Source organism: Anopheles moucheti, chromosome 3 (genome assembly GCF_943734755.1).
Source record: "Anopheles moucheti chromosome 3, idAnoMoucSN_F20_07, whole genome shotgun sequence".
Lineage (NCBI taxonomy): Eukaryota > Metazoa > Arthropoda > Insecta > Diptera > Culicidae > Anopheles > Anopheles moucheti.
Window position 1 is genome coordinate 28,081,836 of NC_069141.1, and position 16,894 is coordinate 28,098,729.

At 44.2% G+C, this 16,894-nt stretch overlaps 2 protein-coding genes across 2 annotated transcripts in view; both read right to left on the reverse strand.

Moving 5' to 3' along the window:
- Positions 1-2,290, reverse strand: part of LOC128305570 (1-phosphatidylinositol 4,5-bisphosphate phosphodiesterase classes I and II) — a 69,276-nt gene extending 66,986 nt beyond the window's left edge. The window contains exon 1 of the mRNA XM_053043078.1: positions 1,900-2,290. Coding sequence (XP_052899038.1) covers positions 1,900-2,160 — 261 coding nt within the window. The 5' untranslated portion in view covers positions 2,161-2,290. The remainder of the gene's footprint in view (positions 1-1,899) is intronic.
- A 13,405-nt stretch (positions 2,291-15,695) lies between these two features.
- On the reverse strand, positions 15,696-16,704 carry LOC128304332 (protein cornichon homolog 4). Its single transcript, XM_053041510.1, has 3 exons — positions 16,462-16,704; positions 16,061-16,383; positions 15,696-15,999 (listed from the first exon to the last, which is right to left on the reverse strand). Exons 1-3 carry the CDS (start codon positions 16,534-16,536, stop codon positions 15,927-15,929), a joined length of 471 nt encoding a protein of 156 aa, XP_052897470.1. The 5' UTR covers positions 16,537-16,704; the 3' UTR covers positions 15,696-15,926.
- Between the last annotated feature and the right edge of the window lie 190 nt (positions 16,705-16,894).

A 16,894-nucleotide genomic window follows, 5' to 3' on the forward strand; every position in this document is an offset into this window, starting at 1 on the left:
GTATGGAGGGTATATGAGAGGATTACAATGGCGCTTGAATCACACCATCATATTCGCGAGATGCAACCACCATCCATTTCGACATTCGTCGACAGACAACGCACACTAACCTCAGGCTTACCGTACTAAATAAAATGCAATTCAGTTTGTGCTTGCTCCATTTTAATTCCCAGAACGAATTTTACTCATTTCAATTATGTATAAAATTGAAATAAAATTAGAACGCTTAAGGTTAGCATAGTTTTGTTTTACTAAAAATAAAACAAGGAAAATTACAGAAAATTATGTTTTGATAATTTACGATTGATTGTACTGATTAAATTATCAATATAAAAACTAAACGAACGAGTTCGCAGTTTCCCGCGTAATGCGGATAATGTGCGGATAAATTGCAACACAATCTGCAAACGCCACGCGTAACAGCGTGTTACGCGATTCACCAGCACCAGCAGGCATGGTTTTGGGGTTAGATGTTGCGGTTTGGCAAGCGCGAATCCACCGAACCGATAAAAACGTGCATCAGCGTCCTTTGGGTGAGAGTACCCTGGCAATTACGGGCCTCGGTTCCTGCCGAGCGGTGTGGGATGAGAATTTCTACGGATCGATTAGCGCATTGTGGCTTTGCGCATCTCGAGAGGCTGCTCTCGCGGTATCGGTATCGGGCTGTAAGCATTCCTTGCACAAAATCACTGGCAGTAAGTAATTACCGCATTCCGTGCAACCATCGTTGGATTTTAATATCCCGCCCTCGTCCCCTTTTAGAACGGCCGCCGAATGAGTTCGTTGATTGCGTACTGAGCATCGCAAAAGTGGAAACTGTCATCATTGCGTGTCGAATCATTCGAAAGCACTAAGGCAAGCATCAAAACAGAACAGGACAGAATGAAATGGGGCGAGCAAAAAATCAATATCTCATCATCCAAACGACACCAAAACCATCCTTCAGTGTCGTTCCTGTCCGTAAAGTGGCAACGAAAATCGGTCCCGTATAGGTCCATCCATAATTATTATATACAGCTCCAGCTCAGCACCACACATTCCACAGCACTCGAACACACACGAGCAGCAAAACAAAAAGCGTAGAGAAATTGGAAAAGCTACCAATGTTCCGTCGGCAGCGGGTTGATAGAACCCCGATAGGTCGATCTCCGTTCGTGTGGAAAAATGCTCTCGCAAGCAGTAATTCCCGGACCCTTGTCCACGCCTTGACCCGCCAGAGGCAGAGCCATAATCTTGGACGAGCAGGATATCCAGCGTTCGCTCCATTTATAAAGTTCATAAATAGCCTTCTGACGAAAAAAAAACAGGGATATCTGGAATTGGGGGGGGGGGACTACTGGATTCCACCATCAACATCAACTTCTATCGGTATTTACGCGTATCAACCAAAGTACCAAAACAAGCGAAACACGCGAATGCTTTTTCGTTTGCCAAGAATTCCAAGAACCGCATCGGTTGTAAATTATCATCGCAATGGCGCTTTCTCGTCCAAGGTCAGCGGGGTGATGATGCTGACACAGCGGGAATGTAACGGATTTCTTTCAATACGGAAGTGCTTTCCAATCCGTACTGTTGCCCTTATTATTCTGTCAGCTTGAATCGTCAAACGATCAAAGGTACACCAACAATAAAAGCCCCCAAACGCAGAGAGCAGAGACTGAGCTGCTACTGATACAAACGTTACATACGTCAATGTGCTGATGTTTAAGCATTCTTCAGACGCATTGAAGTTATTCATACATTCCCGATCAGCCGCTGGGCGTGCGCTTGACAGACGGCTGTCAACTGGAATTATCTTCCCTGGTGCACTGTCCAAACGGCACGACCAGAGGGAAAAAAAGAAAATCAAATGCAAATAGCCCCCCGCAACAGCTCGAATACATCCCGACCTCGACTTACCTCGTCCCATTTGATAAATTTCTCACCGTCCTGGAGCGCCTTCGGGACATCCATCACGCCCAGTTTGACGGCGGTTGGGTTGTTCAGCGCCACCGTCGTACTGCTCGCGGCTGCTGTCTGACCACCGGCATTCGCGCTCGGCGAAGCTGCATTCCTCGGCGAACACGATGACAGCGATTGTGGCGACTGAGTTTGCTGTTTGCCACCAGCACCGTCCGCTGCACCCGACGTTGCACTTGCCGCTGGCAATAGGGAGGCCATCTTTCTGCCACAAATTCCCGCCAACAATCGCAACACACACCAACACACACACGCGCGCGCGGAAACACCGACGGATGACCGAGGAGGAGGGGGATCGATTGCCGATAATTCAATCAATCTCCTTTTTTTCCGGAATGTCGCCCGGATGCACTTACACAATCACTAATACACGTTGACGTGGGGCGCACACACAATCACACACGAGCGCGCACGAGGGTAACTCTTTTCCTGGAAGTAACTTTTCTTTTTCAACGCAGAATCTCACACAAAATGGCGAACCAGGCCGATTCGGATCCGGAGGATGTGCAACCGAGACTACATACACACGCACACTAGTGGGTGTGTGTGTTTAGGGGGGGAAGGAGGTTTAATATACAAGCATACACACACACACACTCGCGCACACGCACCCTTTTGATGGGCGCACACTCAGCCACACACGTGCCTTCGCGACACACGTGCCATTGTTGCCGTTTTAATTAATATTTACACCCGATCGGATACATTTTCCATTAATCACCAGCCCAATCGGTCCTGCCCGGTGAAACCCGTCCAAACTTCGATTGGAAAGCAGAACGAAAAGCACTCCTCCTTTCACGCCACTCCTTTTCCGCCACAAGCCAAGCTTCCGCTCACTGTCAGTTCAGCGCCTGTCTTTTTATTGCGGGAGTGCTCAAATAGGTTTCAATCAATTACGGACGTCAGTGTTGAAGCAAATCTAAAAAAGAAAGAAAGAAAAGTTTAAATAATGGACCGACATGACAAAATAGCAAATAAGCTGTTGCACAACTGCTGGAATTGTGCTGCCTTTAAAAGCGAGGCCTACTATGTCGACTAATGCTGATCCTAGAATAAACAATTATTTGCCACCATTTGCATATCCACCGAACCGAAGTGCGCCCTTTTGAATCGTGTCTAATTCTAATTCGCGTAATCAGCGAGAACGATTCTTTTGATCAATACAAATACCCACCGTGGTCCAATCGACAGGAATCGATGCCGCGACCGCAAATCGACGGTGCCCCAGCAGCACGACCATTTTTGTTGCGGATGGCATTGGTGGGACACACAGCTTAATTTATGCAAACAGCCGAGGATACGCTGTGTGGCCGTTGTAGATCGGCCGCACGAGATTACCGGAACGAATGAATGGGTGACAAACGAGTAGATTTTAAAACCACCGCTAAAGATGCTCGCCCGGCCGATGCCGTCGGTGCCCTTCGGCGGAGCACGTTTGTCCTTTGAGACGAAAGATACATCTCGCATCGGTACGGTACGAAGCCCCGATACAGCTGATTTATGGTAGTGGCTTCACGCGTAAAGCAAGTATAAATTATGTCCCTGGCTGGAGCCTCTGCTGCACACGGGTGGGGGCAATGCGCAGTACACAAGCAAAACAAGAGCGAAAGCGGAACGCTTGCAGATGGAAGTAAAAACGAAATAAATAGTCCAGCCATCGCTTGTGGTGAAAGAAGAAATGCGCTGCGGCAGATTGCAGCGCGCAAGGAGTATGTGTGCTGTGGCTGCTGCTTGTTGCTTAAGCAAAACACTTTACCCATCCCGAGGTAGCGCGCCCCATAACAAAAAAACAGCAGTGGTGCTGAGTCTGCAGTTGCTTGCATGCCACTACTACTACCACTACGCCATCTCAGGATACTACACGGCGAAGGAAAGGAAACCGCCGTACGACCGAAGGCTGCTGCCGCTAAGTGATTGATGATGAATGGACGTCAGTTCGCGCGTGCAGACAGATGGAATGATTTGATTTTCGACGTATAAATGTTTTGCGGATTTATTTCTCATTCTCTTCGAATCTTCCGGTGATGTGTGTGTTTTCTTGAGATATTTTTCTTTTCATTTCTCATGACAGAGAAATTATGGCAGCTCTTGCTGTGCCCGGTTTGTAGATCTATCTATTGCTGTGATGAATAATATTGAATAAGTTTTCGCTTCACGCTGCTGAGCTAACATGTTTTCCCGTACGGATGCGCACATAAATCATGCACTATCGCTCTTTTTTACTGTAATTAGATTGTGGAGTAGAAGATTTTGTACAAACACAGCTGTTTGACAAGAGTCTTAATAACCAATACCTATATGACCAGCCATGATTAACCGTACTGTCAACAACCGCCTACCCGCGTAAGTTTGATGCTTTTATGCTAAAATATCTTTCGTTTCGGAAGACGTACGAACTTGATATTCATAGAATGCATAAATATTTTATATATATATTTATTTTAACCATTTCAACCAAAATATATATTTTAACCATTTCGTAAAGAAACTATGTTTTTATAGCAAGTTTAGTATTTTTTTAGTAATTTTTTTCAACTTGTACCCCTAAGTAAGTCTTAAAAATACAATAAAACTAATAGCATAACAAAAAATAGAATCATTAGAATAACTTTTTATTTATTTTAACTACAACATGAAAAAGGTACCATGTCCTATATAAAATATATTACCAAATTACTTGTGCGAAAAAAAACAAAATGAATAAAAGCAGAATTTCTATAATTCTAAACTAAAAGTAATTAGTTACATAACAATTTAACACAGCTACATTGTAAATTTCAAATCATTTCCACGACTAGAATAGGAGATATAAGGTAGGCAGTTGTTGAACAACGTGTATTTTGGGGATTGTTGACACTACGGTTAATCAACAATTAATCATATCAGCGAAATTATTTGGACAATGTAGAACTTTTGTAGAAGAACTACAAAATCCACACAGATAAGCATCGACATTGGCTGGGTTGAGCTTGATACATGTACGTCAGCATATACGACCAGCTTTAACAATGAAAACTGGAGAATTATTTCAAGCTGAGTTATTCCATTCTTAGTAATTGAATACCTAGAAAATTTGACTTTATCCATGACTTGAAAAAGCCTTGAAAAATAAAAAGCTATCAACAGGTGTTGAAACACTGTATACACTTTGGAAAGCTTTTACAGGCGAACTTTTACGAAGGAGCGAAAAGTATCTCTAAAATATATCTTTGGTATGATAAATAAGTGACGAAAGCTTTCTCCACTCCGAAAAAAAACCGAACTACAACTACAACTTATTTTTATCAATTAGCAAAGCATTAGAGAAAGAGAACGGTTTGACTGTTGATAGCAAAAAGGTTCTAGAAAGTACCGCTGATAGATTCTCATACAAATTTATAGCAATCGTTGCAAAATGAAGATGACGAAATGAAATTGTAGATGCTTCAATTCAACGTGAAATAAAAATTAATGTTTAATTATCCATTTTTTCAGTAACGGAAATGGCATGGAAATGGAATGGAAATGCTATGTATCGAAAAGATCGGAAATAATACAATATTTCCTTACTACCCATCACCATGCAATGTGTAACAGGTTCAAACTTTAGCTCCGAAAATCCAAAACACAGGATGATCATTCCGTTTGGAAACGCCGGAGGAAATTGTTTTAGAAAAATTGTTTTTCCTGCCACCGTCAGTGTCGAACGCTCCTTTACAGCTTCAGCCACTAGTGCTAAAGATGCTAGGCACCCCCACCCCCAACCATCCACGATGCGTCCACTAAACAGTCCCGGATCAGCAGCACTGAGATTGCGTTCATCCGGTCACCTGTTGTCGGTCGTCGATCCGTCGGTATCCGGTTACTTCACACCGAAACGAACACAGCCCTGTGGTCGATGGTTTCCATTGGCAGTGTAGAGGTGCAAAGCAAGGAAACAGTGCCCCGTCGTAACACAGTAACACTAGGGCACTAATAAACCGATCTACAGCAACATCATGAAAAAATGACGCTTTGATACGGTCGAAGGGTAGCAGCGGCTTCGGGCTTCGGGGTAGGTGCAATACGTGCGCTCGCCATACCGTTGCTGCTCGCCTTGGCGCCTTTTCGGTTGTGTGGAACTGATTTTGCACTTCGCTGAGCTAAGACATTTGCCACCCGAAACACATATCCCCCGAAAGCGCATCATTCGGACGTATTATTTGTCGTTGGATAGTGGATTTCTTTTCTACGCTCACGATTTTACAACTTCCTTTCCGTCTGTCACAAACCATGCTCAATCGAGAGCACGCTTGTGAATCGCTGTTTAATCGCTTTCCTGCTCACTCCCCCCGAGGTGCTCTGTTTGCTACATTACGAATCGAAGAAAATATGATCCTCTATTCAAACCTTTTTCAAACCGATTTCAAGCACAAATGGGCAAGCACGGATCGAATCGCATCGGTTTCGGTTCGACGGTTTAACGCCACAATTTCGCAACGCGTTTCGATTTCGCAATACGCACGATGCGTGCGTATTTATATGGATGGTGCGTTTAGATTTTCCCACGAAAATCGCTCGACCGCATATAACGACTACGACCGATTGATCATGATGATGATGATGATGATGGCGGCGATGAGGGTGGCGCTGATACCGGCTGATACCCCAATCCTTCACCATCATCGACCGGGGAAAAGCGACCGCTTCTGTTTTGCACTCTCTCCTTCCAAAACCGAAGCGGAAAAATGGGTGTGTTCGCCTGTGTGAGCGCACACCATAAACGGACTCGCACTCTTGCTCCGTTGCTCCGTTGTGGCCTTGTGGCCTACGCACCCAGCGTTGGGGTTTCACCCCTTGATTGGCCCGATTGGCAAGTTTGACAGATTTGAAATGGATCCATCATCTGTTACGCCGAACGAGCCTTCGCAAAAAAAACATACGCACACGCCAGCCAGCTACTTGTAGGCGAGCCATTTATAGCCACATATGCCAACCCCGGATTCTCCTTTGGCGGCGTCATCGGTTGTTGTTGTTGTCGCGCTAGCGTAATATGAGCACCAGCTCGACGCCACCCGCTCGAAACCGCGTTTTTCCAACCCACCACACCCAAGCCATCGAAACGAGAACCAGCTAATGGTGGGGTTTCGGTTTTGGCTGATTGAAAACCTTCATCTTTTCTCAGATCTGGCTAGCAGGGGAGGAGATGCGAAAGTTTTCTCGTGAAAAAACCCACTCCATCCTGCACCATTTTATTCGGAAAAATCACAAGAAACCAGCTACACCTTTCGCTTCATCCATCTCAACCATGTGCTAAAGATTGGGGAAACTAAAACTATTTCCACATTGCTAACATTTCATAAAGCGTTTCGCAAACAGAAACCTCAAACAGTTCGTGTCGGTCGATTATAAAACTGCTCTTAAAATTTATCCTATTCACGCAACTAAGCGAAACGAATAAAAATACGGTTTGTAAAACATTTCTCTCCAATTTCGACAAACCTGAACCGATGGCGAAACTCTCTTCACATAATTCTAAAACTTTCCGAGAGAAAATATGGAAAATAGATGGATATGGTGAGTCGGGCTCTTATTTTTCAACTTCCGTTTCAAAAACTACAGAAACAGCTTGCACATGGAATGCATAATCGATAGCCAACGGTTGGTTGGTTGGGTTTGGCTGAAGTTACCAGCAGAAAGTTTGCCAAGCAATTCGTACTACTAAACTAAAACTGCAAATGAACAGAAGATGGAAAAAAACCGCGAACATGCATTGTTCAGTTTCCACTCTGTTCGCTGTTGGGCAAATTGGGCGAAACTACAAAAAAACAATCGTAAAAAAGCTAACTGAAAGTTAGATTGGCAAGGATGGTCAATGTTTCGCTGATAAAATTGCTTTTTTATTGTTTTTTTGTATAACTGTTCAGTTCATGGTAAAATGCAATAGCAATTTAAGATTATTATAAACTATCAATTTCTAAACTTCTACCCATTAAAGTTTTCTGGAACTTTGGATAGTGAATGTACATATTATCTTTCCTTACATATATTTAATAAAGAAATGTTGAACAAAATTACCCTGCTTAATAAGATTCAAAATAAACAGTCTCGACCACATTTTACAAGCGCTACCCCCATAAATATCATCCCAGAAAAATGTTAAAATTACAATAAATTTGTAACTTGTGAACAAACAAAAAAAGACAGTAAAAAGGTCTATTTTATCACTTCACCTTCATCCTTGACGCACGACACTAATGACATTGGGTAGCCACCCTTAGAATGAAGCGGCTGGTAAAAACATAAGATGTTTGTATTAGTTATTATCAACCTTAACGGACACCCTCTCAATTAACCAACTTGAGGCGAAACAAAATGCTGGCCTGGTGTAAGATATATCTGCAATCATTAATAACGTGTACTTTCATGTACGTAATTCATCGGAAAAGTGTGTAGAAAACGATTACGAAATTATTATTAATACTTGCACTCACCTACGTCCGGCCGAAGGCGACAGACTCGTGTGTGAGTGACCTTGAATTACTTAAAGCGTGAAAAATGATAAGTTTTTCCCTCGTATATTTTTTTTTTTTTGCTTAATAACTATTACTCATCCTTCCCATCCAGCTGGCGTGCACTAACACAAAACCCGAGCGCGGACAAGGATGAAAAATTGAAATAATTTATGACCACATTTTACTAATTGCAATTCACAGATCTTGTTTCCCTACCAGATGCGAACGTGATGAATGTGATTCTAGGGGAAAAAATATATCTAAGGAAGTCTCTCTCGTATTTTCTAGCGTATTTTCTGCTTGCTTTCTAATTGGGAAACAAACAGGAAGAGAAGCTATTTTTCATCCTAAATCCGATGGTAAAGACATCAATTTGCTATCCGTACCCTCGTGTCACACGTCGAAAATCCACCGCAGTGGGCTAAAAATTGTGGTACGATGAGTAATCGTACAAGATCAGCATCGGTTGATCGTGTGACGCGGTTTGTGTCTCGCCCCGAAACCTCATCCATCCGACCAACTAATATTCCTACTCAAATGCGCTTCAGAACGGCGTTAATAAAATGATAATAAAAATATACATACACACACACACCCATCACATCACATCACATCAACCACACAAACCACCGCCCACGGGGTTGCATTTAGCACCTGCGCTTGCGTTTAAATGCGACGCACGCCAAGATGCATGTGCATAAATATATCGGATCACAGAACGCTCGGTGTGGCGTTGCAACGGCAACACGCGAACTGTGAAGGCAGTGTGATGCTGCAGGGCTTTTCGTGTATTCGGGCCAGGGAAGAGGTTTCAACCTGGAAATGGCACTGGTAGCGTTTTACCTCCCCACATGTTTTGGCTCATTAAAAAATAATAAAGAAGCCAAAACCACCAACGCGCCAGGTGCATCTCGGATCGAGGTGTGCATTAGCACCCTACACTTCACGAGTGTTTGGCTTTATGATGCTTAGATTTCAAAGCGATCGCGTAATTTAATAGCGTGTTGATTGCGGTTGGTTTTGAGAAGCGAACTACGACAACTTGAAACTTTGTGCTGATATTGATGGTGCTGATAGCGATGAGCGAACGAAATAGGTATAAAGAGCATGTGTAATCTGTTCACTTTTGAGGCAAATATAAGCCTCTAAACGCAGCCAAACAATCGCCTATTTTTAGGGTTAGTTAGAGAACAGTTCTTGCGAGGCTCACAATACACCACACGAAAATGGTCCCACCAAAATATTGGCGATTAATGCAAAAATAATTGCTGCTGCAGCAATTTTTACAGCTTTCGACATTTTAAAGATTAATGTTACTTTTATTTCAGAAAACATAAAAAATAAAGATAGATAATTTATAATATAGGAGAAATATTTAAAACACATTTTTCTTCAATAAAGTAAAGAAATGAAAAATGTGACTATAAATCATTAAAAAAAACAAAGTGCAAAGACCAACTAATCAACTTCAACACCGTTCCAAACCCGAGGTTACACTTCTGATGCAAACGGTTTTGTAAGCAACCTTTCAAATGCACACCGATGCCAAACTGATGCAAGCCAGAACTGTCAGAGTGCAGCGATCCTTTTGCACCAAACGCAACATTCATCGATCAAGATCACTTAGTTTTAAAATAAAATTCCATTCGCCTTGCGTGCACCGTGGTAAGACCTCACTACCCGGGTGTGTGTGTGTGCTTGAAAGTAAACGGTTTATATTAATAAATGGTCGCGAGCGGGCAAAATGGGGAACGACTCACTGCCAGGGCAGAAGGAACCGTTTAAGACACGCGTACCGATGCAATTTAGTGGCAAGCGCTGAGTTCTAATGCAAATATAGCCAAATGAAGGGGGCAACACCAACATCTGCTTGTAAGATGGGGGAATAATGATCACCTCCCGTAACTCCCGTGTCTTCCCATCGAAGGGTGATATTTGTTTGTTGATTTCACGGAAAACTCTCGCTCCAAACGTAGGTGAGCTGGGAAAACCGAGCAAGGTGCAACGCCGGTGGAGCAAAACAGGTGTAGTTTACGCAAATAAATCGATGCTACTTTATTGGACAGATGGTGGTTAAAAGAGTTCTTGGGATGTTTTGGGAGTGTTTAAAGCACCGATCCCAATCACCATACGTAGCACATTGCGATGCTTGCTAAAGGCGACGGGCGAGCAGCTTCTCCGACACTAGCTTACCCCGCATGAATAAGTAAGGACGCTGCTATTCGCTGCTACGAAAAGAAAAAGCGTCGAACCATGGCCCCATGGCATTCTATAGATGCTAAATACACTTGACTTAATCTGCACCGACTAGCCGAGCGGTACATGAATTATTAAGATCGATCAAACAAAGCGGCTCACCGTGCTACTGCTGGGAGGACTAGAAGAGATATCCGTGCCGGTTGTAGCACTGCCGCAGCACTGCCAATCCTACCATTTAAAGTTTTTCATCTTGGCGAAATGAATATTGCATTAGGATTATATCCGTAAGCACCGTCCCGGACGGAGCTATGTATCATCGCGCTATTCTGAATGCAAATGTCTAACAACCGGCAAGGATCTTTGGATTTGGCCAAAGAAGCAAGGTATGCTGATGGATAAAACTATTAAGAGTATGCTCACTTTTTTCGGACGAGATTCCGGGAAATCATTCAAAGTTTCTTTGGAGAGTGTTAGAAATATGGTTAAACTTTGGCTTACACTGTTGACCTTTTTTCAGCGGGTGTGAGTGTCCCCTTGCTTGCTGACCGAGTTGGCGGAACTTTGGAAACACTTCGTAAAGAGCACTTCAGGAACTTGTTCAAATATTCATACTGACAAGGACCTCGGTTGACGACTTCAATCGTGCGGAGCGAGCGTGTCACCAAACAAAACGTTACCTCTGTATTTTTTTCTTTTCACGCACCACCTGTTCACGTCCAAATCCAACACCAAAATAACTGACCTACACTTTACTGCCCAGAATGGTGCTGATGATGACGTCGGCTCTGGGTAATTGAGGGGGGAGGGATTGGCGCGCACAGAAACACTAGCACCTTACTAGCAAACTTACAACACACCAAGCGAATGCGGCTCGGATCCTTGTCACTTGTGGCACACTACGGCGGTTTTAGCTTTGGTGTGCGACCCAGACCCACACGGCGTGTACCTGAAATGGCCGATGATTGTTGAATGAATGAACCGTGCTGAGATGAATATGTTTGAAGGGTCTGCCAAGCCCTTCAAAAGCGAACACCCCCAAACAGGGATGCATCGATGGAGCTCTCTCTCTCTCACACACAAACTCTCTGTCTCTCGCGCACGTTTGGTCGCATAAAGGTTTGGAGGAAGACAACCTTGAGAGAGAATACGCGCGACAGAGCGAAAGAAATCCGCGAGATGTAGAGAATGAGAGTACGTGCACCTAGCATGAGAAAGAGAGAATCATACACGCGGCACAATCATCAGTATCGCATGATTAATCCCCCAGGGCCACCCACCACAACCAACCCCACCCCCAGCCACCCTCACAGGAACCAGGAGTCCACAAGTCCAGGGTTTCGGAACAAAACCGGAGCTGGAGAACAGAATGGCAACAGCGTCCTTAATGGTCACTCCCAACTGCAGTCGCTGGACACAATCCGTGTCCAGTGAGAACGACGGCTAAACAGAAAAAAAAATCCAAAAAAACAACCAAACAAAAAAAGCCATGGTTGTGGTTTTAAGTCTGTAATAACATTTGAATAAAGTTCCCGTGTTGTTATGCTATGGGGACTTTTTTGAGGTTGCTTGGGCTCGTCTAAAAGTCCCGTCTTAGGTCCGGTCCGGTGAGTCTCCGTCACCAAAATGCCCGAATGTTTACACGAGACGGACAAAATGGGGGCCTTTTTTCCCCACATCAAAAGATTTCACTGAGCGAGCCACCCCGTGTGTATCAATGGCGCGCTGCTACAGCACGTACATTGCAGCAACGCAAAGGTAGAGACACACGCAGTAGGCCACGGGTATGTCTGGTGAGGGTTTTTTTTTTATCTTCTCTTGACATCTCATCGAGATCCCATATGTGTGTACAACACCTTTTGGATCATTGGGGGGCGCGCACACACCACGTACGCAACACGAGGATGTCAGTGCGTGTATATATATGGCAGCTGCATGTACGTAGAGGGCTGTCGTACACGATTACCTATCTGCAACCCACCAGCACTCCTCCCCCACTGGGGTTCGTTCCGTAAGATCCTTCACACGATGTCTGCCATCCAAAACATACACGTGAGCGAAGCGTTGCGACCCCTACTATCTGCACAAAATGATCGCGCCCCAACCGAACCACCGAGAAAACCACCTCCGAGTGGCCGTCTTCTGTCCCTTTTTGCTTTCGCTGATAAGCTGCGGAGAGGGTCAGACACACAAACACACGACATGTAAATGTTTTCAGTGCCAGACGCCCTAAAACAATAATAACGTGTTTTTACAGCAGTGTGTCGTATACGCATTCGTGTGAATCACGGGCCCCGCAGAGTTTAATGTTTTAGCGCTGTTTTAACCTACTAGATGGTTGCAATTTGTGGTCGCAATAAAGTCGCCCGAGACGACCAGCTTTACTGTCTCCGCTCCGGAACCGGATCCCCACCGGGTGGCTGTAGAACGGCACACAGAATGTTGGTATATGTTTCATTGTTTTTCCCCCCTTTTTCGCGCCGTCTCTCCACTGCGATACGCTTGTTTACACTTGCGCGCGTCAAACCTGTCTCGCGCGGAAGATCGCACCCGTTTCATAACACATCTCGGTGGATTGCTTCCTATCCCCGGCTTGGTGGCCGACAACGTTTAGATCGTGACAAAAGCACACATATCAACACTGCTTGATTAACACTTACACAACACAACACACACACACTCACGTGTACTCGAGGCAAGGATGTTGATGACGCGCGATCCATCAAACGTGTTTCCATGACAACGAGCACACTAGCACTGGATGCTACACATAGCGTAGAGAGCAGATTAACTGACCAACTTTCTGACGGCAAAACCTCCCCCGGCACACCCTACCCAAGCAAATGATAATGCAAGTGATAAGGGGACGCTTTTACCCGGACGAAACCCATCTCCATCTGCACAGACAAAAAAAAAAGGGAGAAAACCCCCCTGAAAAGGTAAATGGCAGAGGAAAAATGTCTCCCGCGAACGCTAAAGGATATTGAACAAGATAAACAAAATTTGCCTCATTTCCTTTTGCAAGCTAAAAGTTTTCTCTCTTTCTCTCTCTCTCTCTCCCTCGCTCTCTCGTAGCATCGCTATGTTCAACAATAGACACAAAAATGATGCTTCCTATCATTTTACTGCACCAACCCAGGTGGGTGGGTTGCTAGGTAAAATTGTGGAGAAAATGCTGATGCTGATTGCGCGGGAGAAAAAAAATCAACAACGAACAACTTGACCTGAGATTTGGCTATGCCAACATCAGGAGGGGTGGAGGAAGGAAGAGGGGTATACCGGGGGGTTCAAAATTCCCTTATGGGAGTGCAAAAAAAAACACACACTCAATACCACAATTCCCGGGGAAAAGATGTCGATTTCAGGCAGCTCCAGAACGACCAGAACTGCGCCCCCCGTGTACTGTGCGATCCGATGGTTACTTTGTTGTAATGTGTTAGTTGTTTCTCTCTTAAACTTCCCTCACTCGCCAATATTATTGTTTGCATTCTTTTCTTTAAGGCGGTCGGTTCGCTTGTACACTGACCTCCACGAAGTCTTTCCAACCCCTTATTTTTCAGTCCCGTTCGCACCACTACACACACTCTTGCTCTTGGCCGCTTTTCGATCCCTCGCGCTCTCTTTCTCTCGCACGCACTCGCTTCACTTTGGGGTGGTTTGGGGGATGACGATCCCCTTTAGCACCTGAGGGTGTACACACCAGAACTCACTTTGGGTTCTCTTACACGACGTGTGCAGCTTCATCAACTCCCGCCCGCCTTACGCCATGCTCGGGGTGGCAGATGATCTAATAATGGTTGATGCTACACATTATGCGCTCCTTGCAAAACACAAATGCCGCGGAGGATGCGTCGCCTTCGTGTGCTAAACGTTTCTGGCGAGCCTGGCGTTTGGGTCAGTACGCTGGAGCACCAGAAACCGTTCGGTTTTGGTCCACTCCGCACCGTGTGCGAGAAAAGCGACAATGGGAGCTCACCGATGGGGCCAATCGGGAGAGATAACCGAATTCTCATCAAGAAGAGATAGAAACACTACAAAGTCATGCACGCACTGCAGTGCGTACCATAGTTATAGGGGAAGCCCGCATCATTAAGAATATGGTAGGTTAATGTTAACCCAACATTAATTGAAGCCCTGATTCTCTGGCATCTCGTGCGAAGATCGTGCGTTCATTCAAATAATGTATAAAAAAGTATTATATGTAACCGAGATTGCATTTACGGAGTCATTTTATTAAGAAAATGTTACTAATTTTTTTCTAGAAATTATTCTAATTTAATATAATTGCATCTGGAAAAATTGTTAAATTTATCTGGATACTATAATAATACTACGGATTTTACTGACATTATTTCAATATAATTGCAAAACATAAATAATAAACAGTCAATTTACGTTTAACGCAACGAATACTACTATCACGCGACACACTGTACGATCCATCCCACATGACCACCTTTTTTTTGGTGAAACGCACCCTGTGTATCAATTTCTCACGTGTAGAGAATGCGTGAGAAAGCAATGAGAACACATGCCACGAACCTTCTCCACTTGGCTAGTAAATCGCTCCCCAACAGTAGAGCTAGTGTGAGAAACAGAGAGAAGCGCCATCTCAGTAAACAACCCGCTTTTTCTAGAGAAGCGAAAACAATCCACTCACCCTTACCTCACCCTTACCTCACCCTTATTTTGTCCACCATTTTACTCACCCTGATTTACGCACGCAGTGAGGTAAACGTTTGGGGTCTTCTTGATTCCATTCGCATAAACACAGTGCGTTTCATGTTTTCTCGTCAGGTTTCGCATTTCTATTTCTGTTCGTACCGGGGGGAGGCGACTTCAGTGTTAACTATGATTGACACTCCGCAAAGAATTGCAAAGGGTTGAAAGATTCCACACTTTTAGCACTACTACTCGCATCACCCCAACACGTTGCCATGGATACCATTTAAAACAATCTGCCTGACTGTTTGTTCCACAATTACAAGAACGGATGAATTCAAAGGGTTTTTCCCTTTGCAGGTTGAAGGTGTGAATCAATTGCACCGTGGGCAGGTTTTTGCTAATTATTATTTATATATTTTACGCAAATTACTTTCACTTGTGAGTATTCTTTGGCTAGAGGAAGTCGACAGATTTGAAATCATAATTTACTAAACCTATTATGCATTACTAATGCCGGCATGTACCGACCCTCTAAAGGTGCCTTTTATGGGTTTATGAATGAAAGAATCATTTGAAATGCCATTTCACTAGCGCACACGTTCGGACCGAATATTTGTCCTGGAGTTCGAGTATTTAGAATTCCGTCACAATTTCCTCCTCTTCATGTCGTCTAATCGGATCTCCCTTCAGTAAGGCGATTATCATACTGTAAAAGAAAGAGTTTTTGGTTGGCTTTCAAGAGAATCGCACTCCCACTGTATACTCACCAGTAAAGATAAACGAAGAAGATAATCAAATAAAAACCCAATCCTATCATGGTGTCCCGCAGGTGTTTCTTCACCATGCCTCGGTTGTGGATCTCGGCCGGATCGTAAATGCCAATGTTTCCGGCAGGCACACGATACTGTTCCCACACGAGCCAACCCACCATGGGCAGGTTCACCAGGCACAGGACCCAGTTACCATGAATGAGCAGCAAGAAGGTCAGAAACCCATGGGCAGCCAGCTTGGGAATGGACCAAAAGTTGAGCTTCGAACAACATTCCTGTGCGTTCAGATAATCACATTCCAGATCGGACAGTATAATCAGCTGCGAATATTAATAGTGTTAAGGAAACCCACTGCCAGATTTGGCGCATTCGGTATGCTAAATATTGGAAAAGGATACGTAGTAAATAAGCAGAAATAGGATGGCACCCGTGATGAACAGCGCTAGCGCAAAGACCAACGTTTCCGGAAACATTTTATGCCGTTTTCTTATCCTATTTACATAAACAGATGGCGTCAATAGCACTAGCGGGACACTTGGAACTCTCCCGCACTTTCTCGTACGCTAAACGATGTACTTTTCATACATCTTTTCGAGCCAATTACTTATATGGAAGAAAAATTTGCTGCACCAAGCAGCAATTGTTTTCCTTTCTGTTTGTTGTGACAGTTCCGAACGCACGCAGGGAAGCTCAAGGTGAAGAGAAATTAGGTGAGCGAAATGCTGTCATTAGGTCCTTATTAACCTTGGTGCGATGTATTTTGTTCGTTGCGATGATTTTAAGTCCAGCGTGAATAAACTTCGTATTTTACAAACAATTTCTACACATTCT

What these genes read in the sequence shown, in the direction of transcription:
- LOC128304332 (XM_053041510.1), bottom strand. Translation starts at nt 16,536, where the DNA reads ATGTTTCCGGAAACGTTGGTCTTTGCGCTAGCGCTGTTCATCACGGGT. An exon ending in TATTTCTGCTTATTTACTAC is followed by an intron (nt 16,384 to 16,461) that starts GTATCCTTTTCC and finishes TAATATTCGCAG; the next exon opens with CTGATTATACTGTCCGATCT. An exon ending in TTCTTCGTTTATCTTTACTG is followed by an intron (nt 16,000 to 16,060) that starts GTGAGTATACAG and finishes TTTCTTTTACAG; the next exon opens with TATGATAATCGCCTTACTGA.